Genomic DNA, 23,596 nt, shown 5'->3' with positions numbered 1-23,596 from the left:
AAATATTAAACAGAACGTAGGACAGGTCCAATTGCGAATTCCGGTGGGACAATAATGGTTTCCGATTCAGTTCAGTACAGCATAAAATAAAAATAAAATAAAATACGTTTATTTTGGAACATAACTCATAAGATCATCATGGTATCACTTATTCTATGTCATTAAATTCGACCCTGTTAGTATCCCTACTCATCGGAAGAAGACGGAGGGTGTTGACCGAGAGAAAAAGCCGGCGTAAAAAACTCTCGGTACTCTTTAAAAAAAAAGCAAATCATAGAAGCCTGGCGTACAGCTATTTTTCTTTTTAGTTATGTAAGATATTTAGTTGTTATGAATAAATGCATCTTTACTACACACAGGAAATCTTCCAATTATAAAGATAATATAATTAATCAGAGTATATTTATAAGCTTCGATTGATTTCCAGTATTCTGTGTAATAGATAATTTTTCTTACGCAAATGTGGAAAACCATATTACCCTATAAACTTTTATTTACCTACTATATAACTTTTAATTACTTTTTAAAGGTATGTACCAAATTTTTAAAATACAAGATTAGATAGTTAAATAATAAACTTCCTATATTTAAGTTTGTCTTGCTACCTAATCCAATAATTATTTTCATTATTACAAACCTATGAAAGATTTTAATAAGAAAGACACCATGTTTCCACTCCTCTAGTAATTGAATTTCCGACGTTCTCAAAGACACTGATGCAATTACTTTTATTACCTACGAAGTCTCAAGTAAGCCGTGTGTGTGGAGCGGAAAATTAGCTCGCTCGCTTTTTAATTTCTCAGTTGGTTTTTAACTTTTGATGTTTAAGCTTAAGATTTAAACCTAGATCTCAAAGATTCACTAATAAGAAGAAATAAATGATAAGAATTTTAAGACGGTATAGCAATTGATCATCTCTCCCTCGCACATTTGTGCTATAGTTTCAAAAAAAAGATTTAGTACTAATATAAATTACAATACTATACAATTAATTAATTACAATAATAAGACTGACAGATTATTATGTGATATTCAGTATTAGCTGAAGCTAGACAAAATTTTATCGACAGAACAGCTCCAGACAGACTTATGTACAAATCCTTTTTTCGCCTTTCTGTATAAGTACCGAAATTCGGTATATCTTTTGATACACTTATTCCATTGTAAGGATAAATAAAATACAAATTACTCTAATTATTTATTGCTAGAAATTATATCTAAATTTAGTATATCACGGTTCATTTGTTCAGGGTGCGTCGTCTCCTCGTAAAGGGAGATATTGGTTACGTCTATTGTAATAAGCTCTACGGTGATAAATAGGTTCACCTAAAGATCTTGATTGGGCCTGCTGTTGTTGTGGAGTCGGTGTTTCATGCCCTACTGGTATTGGAGTTACTGCATACCCAGCAGCTATCAAACCAGCAAACTCTTCTGGAGTATATGCTTTGTTGTTTCTTGGAGGAGGTAGTTGTGACCTTTGCTCATCAAGATGCCCCTGTTCAAAATGAACCTGATCTGAACTTGAAGCTTGTTCAATTCTGTGCGATTGCTCTCTTAACTGCTCGGGCTTAGGCTGTTCATATCTTATTACTGGCCTGATTGCCTTCTTAGGAGCAATATTTTTGCTTACGTAAATTGCGGAGAGGGGAGCTTTCGTTGCTTCGATGACACGAGGTTGCTCCTTAGCGGTAACCTCATACCTTCGTCCTTCGTTCGGTCTATAAACTGATCGGTAGTAATATTGCTCAGGTTGTACTGGTCGCTGGATAGAAAGGTTTTCATGGAGAGACTGTTCTGCAATGGAATGTACTTTCTCTGGTTCTGGAAAGCGTTTCAGATATGCAACAGGCCTGTCGTTTAATACACGAGGTTGTTCTTGTCTAAATCTCGGAGTATCGAGGATTCTAAATTGTTTCGGAGTGTTTTCCTGTTGGTACTGTGGGGGGCGGTATGGGTTGAGATTTTGGAGGTTAGGAGCTGGAACTACTTTAAGGCCTTGGGTTTCTGGTCGTTCGTACGATGGTTGCTGAACGGCTTGTTGAGCCTGCAAAGCTTGAGGTTGTAATGTGACATAGCGGAGAGTCTGGGGCACACGTTGTTGAGGATGGTATTGCTGTTGAATCTGTTGCTGTTGAAGCGGTTGCTGTTGCTGCACATTTGTCGTTTCAATCAGGTACTGTTGAGGCGCTATTGTCGGTTGGGGAGCTACGTGGATTTTAGGGCGAAGTTTTGTAGCCTTTTTGGTTGGTTTCGTAATGTATTGTTCGATCTAAAACAAAAGTAATTAAGTTTATTTCATTTAAGATAATTAACGTCCAGATAAAATAATTATAAATGCGATAAGATTTTTTTGTTAATTAAGAACATATTCAAATCTGCTGGATAATATCTGCTAATATTGATTTAATGGCTTTATCAATTTATTTTTACCTGTTGATATTGAGGAGCTGGAGTCTGGACCGGTGGCGCCTGTGTCTGATAAGCCTGGGATCGAATGGGATGACCTAGAAGAGCCAAGAGATCCTGTCCATACGCCTCAGCAGAGTTGGAACCTGTGTCGCTCACAGATAGAGCAACACCTACGGATGCTTCTCCACCATTGGTTGAATAGTTTGGTCTGGCAATCACTGCGTGTGATGGTGGCACCACCTGTTGTAGTTGCTGAAAAGTGATACATAAGTTATAGTGTAGTGTAAAACAAGTGTAGCCATGGAGTAAACCGAATAATTACTAATAAATAGAGCGACATACCTGCCGCTGTGTTTGAGGGTCGACATAGTAAAACTGCTGCAGACTCTGCTTCTGATCCTGTTGTGGAACGTACAGTTGCTGCAGGTGCTGGCTAGTAATAGGGGCTTTTCTCTCTGGTTGCAAGTCAAGGAGTTCCTGAGTGTTGAGCGAGATTACTTGTCCTGGGCGATATCGTTCATCCCTGTTAGGAAAGTGCAAAACAATTAATACAAAAGAGAATGACAAATAAATTCAAAAATAGGTCACGCGTGTGGGTTACTTTTAAATTACATTTTTAGTAATTTTCTAGTAATATACACCTCTCGAATTATAAATTACCTTTAATATTAATAATACATATCTGAATTTGATTCAGTAACTTCTACTATCATCTTCTAAGCAATAATGTGTAAAACAAGACACATTTAAGAAATTTCGTTCTGCAATATTTCAGTCAGTCTTTACAAAGAAATTAAAAATGTAAACCACATATTGTAAGTTTAATTCAATCCAGCAAGCGTTTTTCTGACGTTTTATTCTTTTCTTTTCCTCTATAAATTGCCAATAAACATTTGAATCAACGCAGTAGGCATCCGACCGAGCCAATTACCCTTTCAGCAGCTGTTGGTGATTTAAAAAGCTTTAAGATACGAATTCAATCTAATATGAAGGGTCGTGTTTAATGCTATTAATATAAATATATAATAGTATATTAAATTCCGAAATATCGTTTACGTAAGATATATAACCGGTTTATTTTTCACTTGTTTTTAATGGGTTTGAAACAGATGAAAAATAGATATCATTAAACTTATTAAGGCCTTTTAATTCTCTTACCTTAAAGTTTTGTCTTCCTCCTGAGGTTCCTCTACAGGCGCGACTGGTTCCTGCAATTGTTTTTTTTTTGTTAAATAATTGTAATAATTATTATTAATATACGTAATATTGTGATTAGGTAATTTGTAGATACTTTTATAATAAGGTAAATTAGGAATGCACTAAACATTTATGATTAGGTATGCCCATATAATCTGAACCTGGAAGTAATGAACAAACAATCGTGGTTAATTGTAAAATTGCCCATGTGACAATATGTTGTGTAGCAATAACATGAGCAACAGTGAAAGTGTAGGAAATTCCGCTAAACTCAACACGACATACACAATTGTCTATTGCTGTAGAAAAATACATTTTACGAGGAAGCTTCATGTACAATTACAGTACTATACCTATATATATAGATATATAAATATACTTATACCTATAGTGAAGTGCTTTCACTATTTACAAGTAATTCTTTTTTATTTACAATTCTATTCGTCACTAATTAACGCTAATTGTCACATAACTGTTGTTTTAGACTCTTTATAGAAACTTTCCTTTGTTCATAAAATATTATATAATATTTCGTTTAACCATCAGGCAACTTAGCAATGCCATGATTCAGTAAAGAGACTTGAATCCCATAGACAAAAATCGGATAGTTACGTACGGAAATCATTCTTCGCGCTAAGTTTCGACTAAGAATCTCAGGGTTAATGACCCCTGAAGGCTATTCCAACCCTGGATTGGGATAAACGCTTTGAATAATGCAAGAGAGCAAATACTAATAACTGAATCGTAAATTACCATGTTTAATACGTGTACCTAATTCAATTTTGCATAGTCTCAATAAATGATAATGTATATGGCCTTAATGACTATAATTTTAAATTTGCCGTATTAATACCGATTTGCTTTCTAATAATGTTTTAAATAACATAACATACAATGTTATGAAAACTTATTTACTTCTACAAACTTTTTTCTTCTTCTCAATACTTGTAAGGGTAGTCGGAGAAGTTTATATGAGTAAAGAGTATGATGCTTCTACAAATCAGACACATAATTTAATCGTTGTGTTGCGTCGTTCTTAATTTATTTATCAACTTACAGATATACGTATCAAATCATTTATTCATTCAGGTGACACAATGTACACTTATAAATGCCGTTATAGAAATACATATTAATTGCTAAATGCTTCTAATTTTAAATTGACTGCCAGTTCTCAAATCTTAAAACGTAGAACGGACAAGAACAAATGCTAATAAATTCTCCGTTACCCTTTTAATTGGCAAGTTTTTTTTAAACAATGTTTGTAAGGAGCTGCAACCATTACACCATGTTCTATATTAAATATGAAGTACTAAATACTTAATTAATAATTAAAAAAATAAAAACAAATATTTTTACGCTATTAGCAGATAGAGCATGGTGATAGGTGATAGGCATTGTGACATAGGAGCACGCAGTGACATTCTCGTAGGAACATCACGGAAATACATAGTCGATAAATTTACGATATATATAACAAAACTAATCTTACTGGCTTAATGTATAATGTATATAAGTAATATAAAAATTGTTTATTTTACTGTTCATTTAATGAAAGCCTGAATAAGGCGGGTAGGTGTCTAGTCCTGGACATAGTTAGCTTAAATACGGTATTCATAGGCGCCATGAAAATAAATTATCAGTGATTATCTTTGTAGATGTTAAAAAATATTGTATGCGATCTACGTTCATTTTATCTAAAACCAATACTAAGAACTTAATATCTTTACAACCGAACTTATAACTTTGCTCTCAAACATTTATGATAGTTGTAAATTGCAAATATAAATGCACAAAGTTGTGTATTTGAAAGGTTTTGTTTGTTAAGCCATAAAAGAGAAATATAATTTGTGATTTTAATGATCCGTAAAATAGTCTTTGAATGTCATTCAGAGTTAAGAGTTATATCTTGTTTTGTATCTTTTTGTAACACATAAAGACGTAAACGTGGTCTGGGTGATGCTTATATAACTTCAGTAGGTTACAAATTATTTGTACTAGAGGTGTTTAAATATATTTACTTCGTTCGGTAGATAATGAACAATACATTGGGAAAATGTGTGTATAATAAAAAAAACATCAATTCTTAATACAGGAAATTCAAATTTATTTTTAGACACATGTTTTACAGTGGTTGTCTGGAAGAAATCGCTCGAAAGCGATAAGGCCGCCAGTTGCTAACTATGTTCAATTTTTATATTGTGTTAGTGTTGATAAATAAATTTGCCAGTCTTGGTAATTTATTGGTAATTTTTAAAGCTAATTGCTGCATACTTTTTTCTGTTATATACTGAGAGGTCTCACGCGGAATTTTCATAAAATATTTAGTAAGAAAATAATATTATCGACGCGTTTTATATATAGCTATTAGAAGGGCTTAAAAAGTAGAAGCCTTATTAAGAAAAATGAGAAAACACTTGATTGTATATTTTTGTGTTTCTGGTATTTATTGTTAATTATTTGCTGCCGGCTGTGCAACGCCAATTGAGATTGTACACAGAGCTTACTAAAGAGATAATACGCTTGTTCTGTCATACTTTTTAAGTAATTACAGGTAATTATTACAAAATTAGAGGACATTTCGTGATGGTCTCTCAAAGTACGTAACATTGGCAAATAAACAGTTACTTCGTGCCGTTCTAATGTCGATGTTGAAATTCTGTATCAAATTAGTTGAGAAATTGTAGGTATTTGTCGTTAGAAAACGTCATTAAACTAGCGAATTCAAATATTGAACAATGTGTCCATCTGTCAAATGTCAATCAATTTTAAATGACTATTGCGTTCCTTTTTTGAATGTTTAAATTTGAAATGTTAAGTTAGAGCATGTAACGTTGGTAATAAGGCTTTTTCAGGTCTACCATGAGTCCCAATAAATCCCTGATTTAAGAATTACGTTAATCGGGTTAAATGGATTGCTTAAATAGTATATAAGTTTTATGTATTTATTCAAAATAATTTACTTAGTTGTTAAGAAACTAGAAATTTCAGATTAATAATAAAAAACATAAAATTCCTATTACATTTAAAGAGTTAAGTAAAATAGTTCAAAAAGTATAATCAATGCAACTGGTGTTAATTTAGAAACACTTGTATAGTGTTTTTTTACGAAAATATATGATTTTTAATACTTAGTTAAGGAAGTTTAGATTTTTCTAACAAAGTTATGATGCTTTCCTAATTGTTTTTCCTTGTTGTTGGTTAATTTGATTTATTTTAAAGACGGTTTCCTTAATAATGAAACAATGCATTGTCTATTTGTTCCGCTAATCACGTTATATGTAACGAATACATAATATGAGGTAATTGCACTATTTGCGATAATAAATTCGTTCAGGTAATGTGTGAAGTAATTAATTTTCCTGTATTAACTGCAAAAACATAAAATTACCTGCCTTCTTTCAAGTGGGCCAAAAACTGTTCATATAAGTTCTTTAATCATAATCACACACTGAGTCTGTCTTTAATAAAATTAAAATTTATAACACATTGAAATCGGGTTTGACATTTTTTAATGAGTCTATCATTGGGACTGATGTTTCTCGTAAATTGTTATGATAATGCAGGAAGATAAAAAAAAGGATGGTGATACCCCAGAATTGATGAGGAAAAGATGAGAGATAGTCAGTAAACACATAATATATGATTTTGAAACATTGAATTTCAAATAAATATGTCGTAAATCATAATATTCATATAACATATATTTACATTTCCTGCCAGTTATACAAGAATAAGCAAAAAGTAATGTCATCTTATAATGACACTTACGATATCTGGATGGAATGTATTTGTAATAGGAAGGGACTGTGACACAATCTGGGACGAAGTGAAAGGAGCTGAGTTACTCTGTAATACCTTTAAACTAAGTGGTATAATATAGTTTTAACTGTTCTTAAGATACGATTGAATGGGTTAAGGAAAAACATTATATAAATCTTAGAATAGGACAAGGCGTAAAATCTGACCTGTCTGTTTCAATAATATTTATCTTCCATAATTAGTATGCCCGTTTGTGAGTGAGTTACGAAAGTCAGTATTTTAATATTTTTTGCAAGAATATGGTACAAAAATATTATGGTGCTACAATTTACAGTTCGCATATTCTGCTTCACATAATGGCGTGCATATATGTCTAAAAATAAATTTTACATATAAGTCGATTTTAGATATATAATAATTATTTAAAAATAAGGGAAGTCTAGGTGCTTACCTGGTATTTGTATTGTATTTATAAATATGTATATTATGAGAGAATCGTTTAAATAATATTAATAAAAAAAGTATTAATGCAAATTGAAGCCGCATTCTTGGATTTCAGTCGGGTCGACAAACGTAGACATAATATTTTTATGAGGAAATATCAATGAAACAGAAATGTGTCAGTTCCATAACCCAAGGCAATGTGATATATTTGATTTATATAGGTAAAGGGATAACTCGACACCATTTAAGTTAAATTAAAATTAATGCGAGCTTAAAGCTTGGTCATGGAAATAAGAATAATCATGGTTCAAATATGTGTGTTATTAGGTTATTAATAGGTATAGAATTTCTATGTGAACAGTAATTGGATATTGTACCATGCTAGTTTTGGCCAAATCGTATTTTTTTTATCGAGAACATGTTTTATATTTATCTAATTTCTTCTTATTGGTGGATAAATAAACTGTTTTTAAAATAAGCAACATAAATGGTAAAATTCTACAAACAATTATTTCAATTTTCATAAATTGTTTTGATAAATAAATTCATTCGTTACAAATTTTATAAACCCTTCTAACGCGAATCCAAATGATAATTATCATTAGAATTTGTACTTTTACTGGATAACCATTTCATTAAATTTAACGCGTCAATTCGTTCAATCATTAAATTTTAATTGTATTGGTACGATCGGATTGTCATAAATGATGTACTTCAATCCGGTTAACGTTCCATTTATTTGCTTTTTAATGCATCTGCTTAAAAGTATAAAAAATTTATTATATTCATATTGAACACGCTTCCTACGGTTACTGTGCGATATCAATATAAAAATATAATCTCTCTCTCTTTAGTCGGCAGCTCATGTCTCAGTGTCGTGGTCAGCAACGAAACATCTAGAGCGGACTATCTGCTTCCACCGGTTTCTGTCCAGCGCTTCTCTTATGAAAATATAATCATTTAAAGGTAAAATAGTATTAAATACCTGTTTCCTTGCATTTCTGTAGTAATATTGAGGTGAGCCGACATCTTGTGTTTGTCTTTTGTCCTTGGTTTGTTCGGCATCTTTAGTTTTCTTTATGTCTTCGCAAGATGCGCTTAGAGCGAGAACTGTAACAAACAGAAGAGAATATTAAATAGAATTTTCGTAATCACTAATATTTTTTGATAAATTAATATGTAACCAGTAGTTTCTCTTCAGTGGTATAATATGAGTATATTAATATCTCCATAGCATAGGAAAAGAACGCCTTTCAAGTGAGAGATACTGTTAACCAATCACAATCGAACGAAACGATGTTTCCCTCCTTATCGCCAACGAATATTACAAAGATAACAATATCATTGCTTGTTTAAACAGTCATGAAAGATTTTCCTACGATCTGTGTATATTATTCTGGTTGTATCTGAATGGATTTGCATAAAATATACTGAGTACACACTGATATAGAGTTTATAATTATGAGTTATATGATCTAGAGTTAAAGCTGTTAAATAAATCCAGACAACAATAGAAGTTGTCTGGATTTATTTTACAGTTTTATTATGATTAAGGATGTTATTTATTGAATTTATGTATGTTGTAAGATTATAAATGTCCTCTTACATTAGAGTCAGATTCACAAAGACATACGACGAACTATTTTGTCATATGTAATAAATATTACTCCTGTAAGTCAAATTCACAACAATTTTCATATTAAGCGCGTCTCGACTCAGAATGATATTTACATTATTTTTGTACATATAAAACATAATAGAATACTGATGGTTAGAAAATCTAAAGATGATTAAAATTTCCGGTGTTTACGAACCCAAGATTAAATCGACTGTAAGCTAAGCTGACCTTTGCAATAAACTTAGATTAAGTGAAGGAAACTTTGTAAGTGAGGCAAACAAGGAATGGCTATTTCACTTTACTGCGGATTAAAGCTGAAAGTGATTACTGTATACCTACTTTGGATTACGATAATTAGAGCGTGGTCTTCAAAGTTAATATTGTAAGTAACGGCTACATTTAAGGTAATTTATAATATACTAATATAAAAGGTGGATAGAAGAAATAGAAGCGGTAACAGGAAGCGAATGGAGAACGACAGAAACAGTTGGAAAAAGTTGGAGGAGGCCTTTACCCGCGAAGGGGTTCCGATTGACGGTACTTTTAGATGTGATATAGGATATATAACAAGATAAATAAAATAATGTATACAATGTAAAAATATAAGCTGTATATTGTCTCTTTGTCATAATTGGAAATTGTAAATATTAGATTAGGCGCTTTACACGATGAAAAAGTTTTGGAAATCCATTTAGTGGTATTCGAGCAGAATGAAAATCAATGAAAATCTCAATATAAAGACAAGTCACAAAAATGTCTTCATTCCCCTGGTGTAGAGTATGATAAAACTTGAGTAAAAAGCCATAGAATAGGTACTCCTAACAGACCACAAGCCAACTTCTACTTCTCTTACATTTCTTGCCTTTCATCAGGTTCTCACTTGACAGATAAGGGGACACCATTAATTGACGCCATATATGCACCGTTTTTCAATTTTATCATTCGTGGGAATACCAAACTGAGTCTTTTTTGATCAAACTGTCTCTTGATACCATTGACTAATCTTCGGGACAGTTGAACGATTCACAATTGGCGTTGAAATACTTCGGTTTCCAACAATTTAGAATTAATCACTCATTGCAGAAGGGTTTTCCTCAAAACGTTATTAAAAACTTCGTGGAAAACAAAACCTGTAATTTTGGCAAGGGGAGGTAATACTCGTGACTTTATTAATTTAAGAAAAGAAAAAACTTCTTGTGTTTATTGGCGACCGTATTTTATATTTGGGCGTGTACGTCGGTTTTGAAACATTAATTAAATAATTAATTTGACGCGTATTGATTTACACGATTATATGTATGCAAACTACGTCAGACAATTTAGTTAATCAACTGAAATCGACCCTAGAATGTAATTTTTCATAGGTGCTCGTTTTTTGAAATACAGTTTACATATATAGAATAAAATGAATTTAAATTTTATAATTTAATGTAAATTAAAAAAATGGTATAATAAAATGAAACCCGCTATTAATTTTCAACAGCTACAGCTCAATTTTCAATTTAACGAATCCTTAATAGACCAGTGTCGATAATTTTTGAAACCAAAAAAAATTACAGTAGGATGAAACCCATTAGAAATGCAGAGGAATATGATCAAAATGAAAGGAAAAATAAATTACGGTCGATCCGAGTTCGGGAAGTGGGAGGGGGGTGACTTTTAAGGGGGAAAAATGGTTTATCTTGATTTCCGGCGAAACTACCAGTCCTATGGAAAAAAGTTAAATGGCAAAGTTGTAGGTCATAAAAAGATCTACAACTTTGGTATTTACAATTTTTTCACATAACCTCAAAATTTAGGTGAAAAATTCAAAAAACCAAGTTTTTGGTTTTTTATTTATATCTTTTTTAAAAAGTTTTTTTTTTTCTACGAAATTTGGTGAAAACTTACCTTATTATGTCCCAAATATACTGTAATTTATTTGATTAAAAATATTTATTTTTTCGCCTCATTTTAACTTAATATCAAAAAAGCACCCTAATTTTCAATCGAAAATTCTGACGTCAAAATTTCAGCTTTTTTCAAAAAGTTTGGGGGCTTTTTGTTCGTTGAAATATCTACTTTCTGATGGTGTAAAAAAAATATACATTACTATAGGAAATATTATTAGAAAATGCAAAAATTGAAAAAACCTCAAATTCGAAAATTTTCTTTTAATTATGTACAATTTTGAGGTATTTATTAAAATTTACACTTTAATTACTCAAAAAACGTAAGATTTCATGCTTCATTGATAAACGAAAAAATTGCAAATTAAAATATACTTCTATAATTAACAAACAAATAAGTTAATAAAGTTAATATTTAATAAGACATCTACAATATTTTGAAAAAGTTGTAGAATCTTCTGTAAATAATATTTGTAGATGCCTATTTATTGCTGTTTTAAGATAATTTATATACCTGAGTGACCCCTCCCACTTCCCGAACTCGGATCGACCGTAATTTATTTTTCCTTTCATTTTGATCATATTCCCCTGCATTTCTAATGGGTTTCATCCTACTGTAATTTTTTTTCGTTTTTTACTATTTTTGAAGGCTTCGGCACTGGTCTATAACGCAATATTACTATCTCGTCGCTAAAACTAAAGTGCATTATAACTGAAATTCCGCCATTTACATGAAGTAGTCTGAGAGATATGAGACGTGTTTAGTTTCAGAAAAATATTTTATATTCACATAAAGTTATTTTCACTAACAATTTCTCAATATTAGAAAAATATATATCTTATATATAAAATTCTCGTGTCGCGGTATTTGTAGTTAAACTCCTCCGAAACGGCATGACCGCTTCAAAAATGTGGGTTATATTTGCGGGTATAACATTTAAAAGAGCTGTGTTGGCTTAGTAACTGTAGCAGTCGCGCCGCGGAAGGGTATGCGCAATGCATTTCCTCGAGTAAAAAAAAAAGTAGCTGTAGCATACGGCTCTCAATCGTAAGGTTACGGTTAAGGTGTGTACGAATGCACTTTCTGTCTATGTGCGTATTTAACAGACGCTCGTTTGGTGAAAGAAAATATTGATGAAAACGGCATGCCTTAGATCCGAGAAGTCGGTTGTGTGTCAGGCACAAAGGCTGACAGGTTAGAAAAGTATAGTAGTATGTATAGAAAAAACAGTTTCGTTCGTGATCATGTCAGTACTCAGTGCCGACATGATCACGAAACTGTTTTTTTTGGTGTGTCATTTAAACTATTGTTCTTATTGTCATACATAGTTAAATAATAACTTCACTAATTTAATGATTAAGTCCATTTATTAACTCTCGCGATTCAGAGTTACACTTAGCCTTGACTCCTGTTTGTGACAAACATATTGGATTTGACATATAAGAGTCATACTTATCTCTGATCTCTATTTAGTTTGATTTATAATAATTGAGAGAAAAACATAATAAAAGAACCACAGAAGCAAGACAGTCAGTCAGTCCATCTCGATTTTTACTAAAGTATTGGTTACTACTGTAGTGAATGTATAGATTTCTTTTTACAACACACTTTCCGTATACAATGTATTTTCCCACGACTTAAATGCATCCACATGACCTGCTTAAAGTGCAATGTCGTAAATCGTAATGCAAATAAGATTTGCGATAAACTGCTTTTTGTTTTGCCTAGGTTCCTCTCAACCTTGAAATCTTTAATTACTTTATTGAATCCTTTGTTTTTCTTTAATTTACTCTTTTCGTTATAATTAAATCCACTATTTTAACTAAAGCGCATAATTTTTTGTATTAAAGTATTTAATTATTTAAATTTCTTATGAATAAAGTTTATTATTATAATTAAAATAGTATAATAAAAGTTTGTTTTCAATTTATAGGGCGTTCGTATGTTTTGGAAAGTTTTTATTGCATATTCAGCAATAATCGTTGTAACATTAATAATAAATAATAAAAGCCAAATTTACGATCACTAAGCAAAAACCTAATAAATGCGTTCGGTAGTGCTGAGTTTATCACGAACATACAAACGGATGTGGAACTCAATATTGTCATATAAGGATTGAATTAACAACGCATTTTATAAAATATATTTTAGGCAAGTACAAATGCAGCTGTAATATCATGGGCAGTAATTCCTACTATACTACATAGAGTTTATAAACACACCGTTTAAAGCGATGAGAATCTTAATAAATGCATTAATTATGAATATTTTATTTAAATGTGAACAGTGTAGGCCTACAGGCTTAAATTCGAGATTCTCAACGTTGAGGTCGTGCTGTATTAAACTTACTTTTACCTTTTTCCACTACCTCAAGCTGTGAAGGAGAACATGGTGAGGACCAAAAGTGGTGGAGAAAACTAACACACCTTAGACCCAAAAAAAACGCGTGTGTCAGGGACGAAAGGCTACTTAAGAAAAAAAAATGAAATTTGATGCCGAACCAAAAGTTCTAAAGCCTATGATTTTTTAAAGAGAGCACCATAATAAAGATAACAGTGTTATTGTGTCATGGTTTAACTGAAAGTAAAGGCCAACTGTACCAGTAATGTAATGCCGTCATGGACGAAAGGGAATGTCGTCTAAAATTATTACCCAAAAATGGTAGAAAAATACTAATATTTTTTTTTCTGCCAAAAGGAGGATATTTATATTAAATGTCAAAATATAGGTGTCAGACTCTTAAGCTAAATGTAGTTATCCCGCCGCATATTTGATTACTTTCTCGATGCAATCAACAAACTCGATTTATGTTGCTTTTCAATGACATCAAACAAACGACCAGTATTCGAAAAAGGAATAAACGTTTTCTTTTGCGTATTTCTGATGACCCGACGTACGTCGTACTAACTACTATCTATATATACTTATATATGTGTCAAAACATAATACAACATTTTTTAAACTGAGATCGGAACTCATACTACAGCTGAAACACAAATTTATAAACGCATCTATAAATATATAACAACCAAGGACAATTACTTATTTCTAAAAGAAAAAAAAGAAACAATTTTCTTTTCAAACTAGAAATTCTATTGTTGTTTTCCCGCCGTAATCGTAATTTTTAACTCGCAGTTGATGAGTTGACTTCCCGCCTAATTGATTTGACGTAAATAATATTATATTCTTGGCACGCTTTGAACCACATATTCTTTATTTAATGTGTGTTTTATTCTCTGCAATAGTATCAAAACATATTATTTTATTCCAGCAATAACATAACTTAGATTGTATAGAAAATCATTTAAATTTAAACGTTAAGAAAGCTAAACATGAAATATAAATTCTTTAGAAATTTTTGTAAATGGATCGCAATTCTAGTTTTTCCGTAATTGCACATTGTCTATTTCTAAAATAGTTTCAAAGACCGCATGGACGCGGTCGACGCCGAAAGTCGAAAGTATTGCGTGCCGCAAAACTAACATTTCCTTATCATTTCGACACAATAAGTCAGCGATAACAAACATTTGGCATGCACTACCTTTAATTTTCTTATTAGTATCGCTCTCAATGGCATATGCATCGCCATGGCTGTTCATTTTGCTTATTCATCATATTTATCACACATAAACATAATTTGACAGAAAAAATAAAAAGCAATATATACACATTTGTCATTATTTTTTTAAAGTAAATAAAGACCTTTTTATATTCCCTTTACTATAATTACTTTATAATTTGCTTCTTCATTTCCTGATTATTCAAACACCAGGATTAAATAACATATAAAAATTTAAAATTGTCTATTTAAATTCAACGCACAAAGAAATAATAATAAAAGGTTGGCAGCAACTGGTAAATAAATGGCCAATTATGCGGCTACATGAGATTCGGTACGCGATGTCAATGTGAAGGTCATGTTAATTTCACTTGGCCATTCGCGTTTGGGGTTACTGAGTCACAGTTTTTGTTATATTTGCAGAATTTAATTTAAATTTAGAATCTGTTCTTCCTCTGTTCAATGTTCTCATATGGCGGGAAAGGCGTTTCTATGACAATTGTCTTCCACAGAATATTGTTATTAAAAAACTGGATTGCCGTTTGGCATGTATTAAGTTAGAAATTTTGTACATTTTATGTATCTTATGTAGCCATGGTTAGAGAAAAATGTTATGTAAATACATAAATAGTATTCGAAGATATTTTCTTGGAACATGTAGTACGTTTAGTCTGTGATGCAATTATTAAAAAAAGCGCATGAGACAAAGAAGAATGTAATCACAATTTCTAAAGAAATGCTTATTATTCAAGGATAAGATAGCCTTGAGACAAAAATAATCAGAATATCTTATAAAACTTTTTGGCAAACACAAGGATGAAGTCAATGTCAATAATATAATATATACAAGAACATTCTGAATTAATAATGAGAACTCAGATTTTAATATACATTGTTGCAATACATAAAATACAGAATTTACTGTAAGATATTTTATTTATCAGTTTTTGAGGAAAGAATATAGTCAGCTGTCTGAACAATTATTGTTTTATATACAGGACCTGGATGACCGAGCTTAGCTCGGTATTTTTTTTTATAAATCGTGTTTTTTGGAAATTTTATTTAAGTACGAATTACATACTTATAAAATTATGAAATATGAATATAATTATCGAATAAAGATAATTATTCATATTTAAGTTTTTATTTGACTGACATCTTTAAACGAGCAATTCTATGTTTAAGTTGATAAAACACAAATAATATGACATTTTCTAGAAATGATTCCTAGCTAAACCGATTTATCGCTCCCGAAACCATCTGTATACTAAATTTCATGAAAATCGTTGGAGCCGATTCCGAGATTCCAATTATATACATATACAAGAATTGCTCGTTTAAAGATATAAGATATATATGTTACAGATGTAGGATAAGTTTGTGAGGTCGTATATCGGTTGTACTCTTTTGATTCACTGAACCGAGTTTGAAAATTATTTCACCAATAGAATGCCACGTTATTGCCACTGTCATAGTAGTATATTAACCAGGAAAGTTAAGATTCGTAGTAGTCGGATTTACAAAGAAAATCTTTCTGACGAACGGTCAACGACTACTGCACGGAACATTAAAAATACTCTTCGGAATAGCCCAGTGGGAAGAAATAAAAGAGGACGTCGAAACCAGGGAATGGCATAAAAGGGTTAGCGGGGAAGGATTAGAAAATGGTAGTGAGGATGAGAGACAAGTGGAGGAGGGGTAACTGCGCCTGAGATCGTGTCTTTATGTTTAACATGATAACATAGAGTTAATGTAATCCTGATTATGTAGTACATCATCAATGATCACGATTATTAGCGTATTTACAGGTTTCTTTTCTGCTCAGAATTTATTGCGGATCACAAATATCTAGATTAATACTTGGAAAAGGTTTAGGTATCTCTTTGTCAATGGTCAGTGTTGCCCAGGCGGGATGCTTGTGATACACAAAATTTATATGGCTCCAATCGAAAATGGTTTTACGCAAGTCACTGTCCCAATTTGTAAGCTTCAATTGATTTTCGAATGTCAACGACCGATTTGAGACTTGCAAATCACAACTTCCGTATAACTTTGAACTTTCCTTTGTGAAGTGTTTTGGCAAATCGAATTAGATTCACTGGCTTATAAGATCTTTGGAGATGGCAGAACTTTCAATAAGGTCGTTCGGGATTTAAATTATAATTATGTTCTCCGTATTAATTCCGTAAGCCTAAAATATTTGCTTTCAATGAATGTTAGTTATGAATATGATTTGAAGAATTCTTAGATGAATTTCTCCTTTTTATACTTAAGTGCGACTAACTGTTTACCTTTTAATGACACAGCTATTTTAAACCCAGGCATAAAATTTAACAGACAAAAAATCCCCGTTTTCTTTTGATTCCTCTGATAAATTTTTACGGTTGTAAGACCTCTCGGATTCATCGTATATACAAGAAAACAAGCAACCAAGCCTAAGCTAAGCTAAGCCTTTAATTATATATTACTCAAACAAAATGTGAAAAAAAAACTTTCTAGTTTCGTAATGATCAATTTATGATTTCGTCACATTTTTAAAATTGCCATAAACAAAACTGTTATTATTTAGCCTACCGTATAAACAGAGAAAGTGTCATTGTGGTCAAGTGAAAGACAATTATATGTCCAATTTATATAACAAACGACCGAATGTGGGAAAATTACAGCCTGCGCGCACCTGGCTGGTAAAATCTATTTTAAATTATGAGAAGACAAAACTGGAACGTTTTCCGTGCCTTGGTTATAAAAGAACTTAGTTCTTATGTAATAGAGGTATAAATATCATCTACATAAAACGAGTTTTTTACGTTCTTTCATAGTCTGTGCTGAATTAATTTAATTTCAAAAACCTTCGTACCGTATAAACCTTGTAGTATTAAACGTGCCTGATCGGAACACATTTTTCAAGAGCTTCCCGCGTAGGCATTAAAGAAAATTGCTGCGTAATAGCGAAGCAATAATAGAGAGTCTGATAACATCTCATTAGTGGAGATAAGATGAATCACTCAAGCGTGGTAGTGCTATGTTAGAGATAAGAGTAATTATTTGAAAAAAGAAATCCGCTCAAGTCCAAAGTTAATTACAAGATAAAAGTATTTTTTTTCTTATCAAGGGGTAAACACGTATGTGATTTAACGTGATCTGTAGTTTCATGTATATGTTATGGAACTCGTGAACCCTTATGTCCACAAAGTTCACATTAAATATAATGTGAACATATATATGTTATGATAATATGATAACTCTAACATTATTATGGAACGGATATCTGGCACGACCACAGTATCTTTGAACATACTTATATATCTTTAATTGGTATATCTCGAAGTAATTGGTACGTCTACTTCTTACAACATTTATCGTTAAATAATAATGTTATAAAAAAAGTAACTAGATTTATAACTAAAGAACATCGTCTCGCAAACCTACTTTAAGCAAATTACATGAAAACGAAACAAATTAATTCGGATTTTGTCGAAATAAAATTTGTTTCGGGTTATTACAATTCAACGTGAGTTACACTGAAAATGATTAGAACTGGTCAGTTAGAAATATTGCTAATGAAAACTTTTTTTATTTCATTTTTAGAACTCTTTGGTAACCTAATGCAGTATTGTATTTGTTATTTTTATTTATTTATTTTTTTAATTTGCAGTAAATTTAAAACTCTTGCTATACGTGAAAATAAACCTAACGCGAGAAATTTTTCGGTCAATGATTTATTATAACTTTCGTTTTGGGCTTACTCAACAACGAAGCTATGGTAGGCAATTAGCATTTCTTAAGAAGCACTATCTCGTATTTACAATTGATTTAAAATGCCATAGAAGGGACGAATGGACCCACTGCTTTTCTCAGTGGTTCTATTTTGTTTGAAAAATAATAAAAATATTGGTAACTTTCTACATTTAGCCGTTGTTCATTTTCTTAACAATTTCAGTGTTACCTAGGTATACAAGAAAAAAGAGAAGATTGCAAGGTACCTTTTGGGTCTCATTAAAGAACGTATAATTCGTATACTTTGCAAGCAAGGCAGGACTCTAATTGATTACTTTCCTTTGCGAACAAAACAAATGGGCGTAGTTCGAATCTGGCTATAAATATCTAATTTACCAGGGTTGTTACCAGACCAAACAAATAAAAAAAAATAGTTTCTGACACTTCTGTGACTTGATTCACATTCTGTATGTATGCTTCATACACAATTAAGTCCGAAATTTGCGTCTAAATCCCTGCTTAATCTTTTTTTCTATGGTTCCCTTAAAATTAACGAATAAAACTGATAGCGCGCCTACGCGATTCGATCGTACATTTATATAAATAATATTTTTACCAATATATCAAATGTAACAGCCCTTATCCGTCTCATAAAGTAGGTTAAATTTTTCTTCCGTTTCTGCATACTAAAGGTATACTAAAGGTATACTAAAGGTATGTAACTTATAAAGGAATTTTACAATGCCAACTAAAAAGGATTATATGAGAATAAATAAAGCTTTTCGTCACGTGTACTTATTTAAAGTAAGTATCACTTCTATTTTATTGACATTTATTTACTCAGGGTAAGTTAGTCCAGAACAAGAATAAAAATTGATCAAAGGGCCTCTACTACATAGTACTGTACAGTTTCCTCAATAAGACGCACATTTGGTTCGTTGTGTGGTAAGTCCTGGCTAATTGAGGGACACTATCTCATCAGAAGAAGCTCAGAAGTATCCTGGGCGCTTCGCTGCATGGGTGACCTCACTGCTATTATAATATGTGGGTAATATATATATACTATATTACTACATTGTCAACTTACTTTAAGGTTGCAAAAGCGAGATACAAAAGACTTACGTTAGATCTAACAATAGTAAATTAACGATCATAAGATTAATTACTTGAAAATATTTCTGTTAATTACATTGCAATTATCAATTTGAAGGAATTCGTACACCTAAAACAATGGTAACAACGAGGTCGCTACCCATTGTACCAATTCTCACACACATTAGCCCACATCTCAAGGCCAGAAAAGATAGGTATTATCTGTGAGAAATCGATTCAAATTTTGCCTCAAGTAAACAGGCTTCAATACTGACCTAAGTCTAAAGATAGGACGGAAAGGACACACCAGAAGCCGTCGTACTATTTTGCGTAAGTAAACATAATTTGTTTTATATGCCGATATAGACAGAGTATATACAAGAACAGCTATGTCAAAAACTGCTAATGATAGTCACTCGTCAAATATGCTTGAGTCATTCATAACAATTGACAGATTTTATAATTTGTTCCTGTGATCCTATGTCCGAACTATTTACCAAATTGCTTCGTTATTTTCAATGCCTTTGAGGTCAAATTAAAATTCGAAATTTGAATTATATTGTTACATGATGTGAATTCAATTAATTACAAATGTATAAATAATATAATAGGTCAAAGTAGGATTGTAACACGGGCTGTGTTCGACAAATTCAAAATATATGTATTCAAATTGACGTTTCTTAAAAGACTTTCATATCATTAACGCGGCGCTTTTTTATGTTTCAAATTATGTAAATTATAATATCCAATTAGCATTATTAAGTATATGTCAACGTTATTGTAAATATAATTAATCAGTATGGATTAAAGGGGCAAGCATACGTTAACTATCAGATTAATCAAGCGTAACAGCAAGTCATGCGTTTCTTAATACTATAGTATTAGCATTACTCCAACAAAGTAGAAATGTTGCGGAAGGCCGGAAAGAATACTTTGAAATCTTAACTAGAAAATTTTTATATTAAATTTGTAAAAAAATATAGGCAATTTCTAACATCAAACTAATATTTACAATAACAGAAATAATACAAAGAAGGGCATATCAAGTCATAAAAGGCTGGAGACATACACGAGAGTATTCTGGGATTGTAAATGTCCATGGGCGCTTGATTAAACGTTTAGTTTTTTTTCGCTTTCATTTGTCGTTAGATCTTTAATATTTAAATTATGTTCAATAAATACAAAACTAATTATAAAAAAATTTAAAAGATATGTATGTTTAAAATACACATTAAACGTGTATTATTTATTTAGTAATCCTATAGCTAACATAAATTATATATAATTAGAAACAAATACACTGAAAATATAGCCAAAGATGGAATACATAAAATTTAGAAAAAGATTAAGAAAAGGGAACAAACAAACAAAAAGTATTTAATACATTTAACTAATTGTGATATAATTTATTTAACTAAGCCTAAAGCGTAATTTATTTACTATTATTTAATGTGTGTCAAGGTAACTAAGGAGTGGGTTTCAAAACGATTGCAAGAACATTAACTTTCTTTAAGAGAGACATAAAACGTATAGATCTTTAAAACTTACGTATCCGTCGATCAAAAGAGTCCATTTTATGGACTTAAGATTATGAGATGGGTTAGCGAAAGCTTCGAACGCTTACATTAGTGTGATTTTTATTTTTATTAAAGTTGCATAGCAACATTCAATTACTACATAGATGGACAATTTGTTTTTAAACTAGATCTTCGGGTTTATTTAGCAATTACTGTTGTGTACCTAGTTTTGACGTTATTGGTGCAATACCTACTGCAACTATTACTATTTTTAGTGTATTACCAAATTATTTTGATCCATTTTTAATAAAGTTCTTTACCAGATGCTTAACAACGCCAACATCGTCCAATTCATAAAATTAACTGGCTAATGGATGGAATGTACACGAAAATGTAATTAGTACTACTCTAATCTTTACTTATTGTAAGCTCCTGGAAAGCGCTTAGATAATTGACTATCAAAGAATGGAATAGAGCTTAATTCTGATTGGTCAACATTCTTAGAAACACAAGCGACACAATTAGTATCTTGGTTTATACATGTACCTCATTCAAACAACGTTGATCTCTTATGTAGTCATTTCAAGGGAGAAAAATATCAAAAGACTTTTGAATTTTATACATATCTAATTAAGCGTAATGAAATCAGCAGTACTACTTAGTAGTTACTAAGCACAGTAAAGGCGTGCTATATACCTAATTGCCAATCTCCTAATTGGTTCACTCCTGTCAAAGACTGTTTCCTAACGAAGCATGTCGTAAGTTTTATCAAGCCTTAATAAATATAATTAACCTTTCGGAAATCACTTTAAAAGTCATTTTCAATAAATGGGACGGACTGTGAAATTTGTCAAGTCGATAATGTGTAATTTTAACGTTGGTGGTCTAAGATAAAGTTGCGTTTTATTCAGCATCTTAGTATTGATTTAATAGACTTTGGACATGAGAATCTAAGGAAATAGTAGCGGTAAACATAATTATTGTAATGTGCAGTCAATTTTTTCTTACCTTCCTAAATGATATTTTACGGCAGATGCTAGCCAATCGTATTGGTATAGAAATGGTGACATAACTAAAAACTTGTAATTGACGATGATTTTTTAATGCATAGCAAAATCTAAAAAGTAATTATAACAAATTATATTTGAGAATGAAGTTACATTCACCCTAACTTTGGTAAAGCGATGATCCTAAATCGAAATTAAAATCCATACGTTTCGTACCCATTGTTCGAAACAAAATTAATTATCATTTATCAGACGGGCTTTGATTAAATAAGTTTTTAAATAAGGTTTTAGGTGTATTTTACTGTGGGTGTAATATGTGTAACACATGTAGAAGAAGCAAGCACAACTAATCAGCTAAACAGAGTATTGTCTCTCAGTACAAAATCCTATCTTAAACATTTAAATTTTCTATCAAAATGAATTATATTAAGTTTGTTTAATGAGTCGTGATTAAATCATGTGATGCATGCTTAAGGTATAAAAAGCATAATATGTGCAATTCACACGGTCGAAGTGAAACCTTCAAAAATAAAGTTTTTATAATTAATCATATATAAATTAATCATTTTCAACTATCTTAATGTATGTGTTCTTTAAAAACAGTATATTTGAATGATAAATTTTAATTTATAAGTTTAATATAAATCTTTAATTTGGCAAAAACTAAAACAACAAAAGTTTGAAATTCGATCAAATAAAAATCTCATTTTCTCCCACGTTAAATCTTATGAATTTATGTTCCTGTCTCTTTTTCCGTTGCATCCGGTTTAAAATCACAACTATTCTGAAGAAGTTTCTCTATCTCATATTCTCTCACGTCAAATCTTATGAATTCATGTTTCTGTCTCTTTTTACTGTCGCTTTTTCCGTTGCATTCGGTTTGAAATCACAACGATTCTAAAGCAGTTTCACTTCAAAAATGTTTGTTTACTGATACTGACAGATTTAACAGACTACCTCTGGACATAGAGATTAAAATAATTCCTGGAATATGTACTATGAATGTAGCTTGCGTCTTAGCCAACGTATTAATAGAAGGCTGTATTATAAGGTAAAAGGAAACCTGAGTTGACGTTGGCCCATAGGATATTACGTACGAACGAACTTCGATCGAGATATGGAAAATAGATTTAGTATCTAGTTTATATATTTTGTAGGCCATTCTCAAGCAAGCATTTATAAATATAAATATTTTGTACGTGTGTTGTGATGGACAGATTTTGACGATTTTTTTGTGTGCGTGTTTAGAAAATTGGACAAGACAACATCTTTTGGATCCGCTAATATATGTTTTTAAGTATCAAATTATAAATTAAAGTCTCAAAAAATTGTGCGTATAATATTTTTGATCCAAACTAAATACATTTGAAAGTAACAATGACTC

General features: G+C 31.3%; 1 protein-coding gene across 2 annotated transcripts in view; it reads right to left on the bottom strand.

Annotated features, from left to right (window-relative positions):
* Positions 1-1,201: 1,201 nt before the first annotated feature.
* LOC110993045 (putative mediator of RNA polymerase II transcription subunit 12) overlaps positions 1,202-23,596 on the bottom strand; it is a 31,384-nt gene continuing 8,989 nt past the window's right edge. Inside the window, exons 2-6 of one of the 2 annotated variants that reach the window (XM_022259118.2) lie at positions 8,798-8,922; positions 3,568-3,617; positions 2,752-2,932; positions 2,431-2,658; positions 1,202-2,269 (exon numbers count right to left, since the gene is read on the bottom strand). In XM_022259118.2, coding sequence (XP_022114810.2) covers positions 1,247-2,269; positions 2,431-2,658; positions 2,752-2,932; positions 3,568-3,617; positions 8,798-8,922 — 1,607 coding nt within the window. In that variant the 3' untranslated portion in view covers positions 1,202-1,246. Of the gene's footprint in view, positions 2,270-2,430; positions 2,662-2,751; positions 2,933-3,567; positions 3,618-8,797; positions 8,923-23,596 lie in introns of both variants that reach the window. The other variant, XM_022259117.2, reaches the window with a different exon arrangement.

This window comes from Pieris rapae, chromosome 14 (genome assembly GCF_905147795.1).
Source record: "Pieris rapae chromosome 14, ilPieRapa1.1, whole genome shotgun sequence".
NCBI classification, from domain to species: Eukaryota; Metazoa; Arthropoda; class Insecta; order Lepidoptera; family Pieridae; genus Pieris; species Pieris rapae.
Note: the sequence above shows the minus strand (reverse complement) of the source record. Positions and strands in the feature narration are given on the sequence as shown.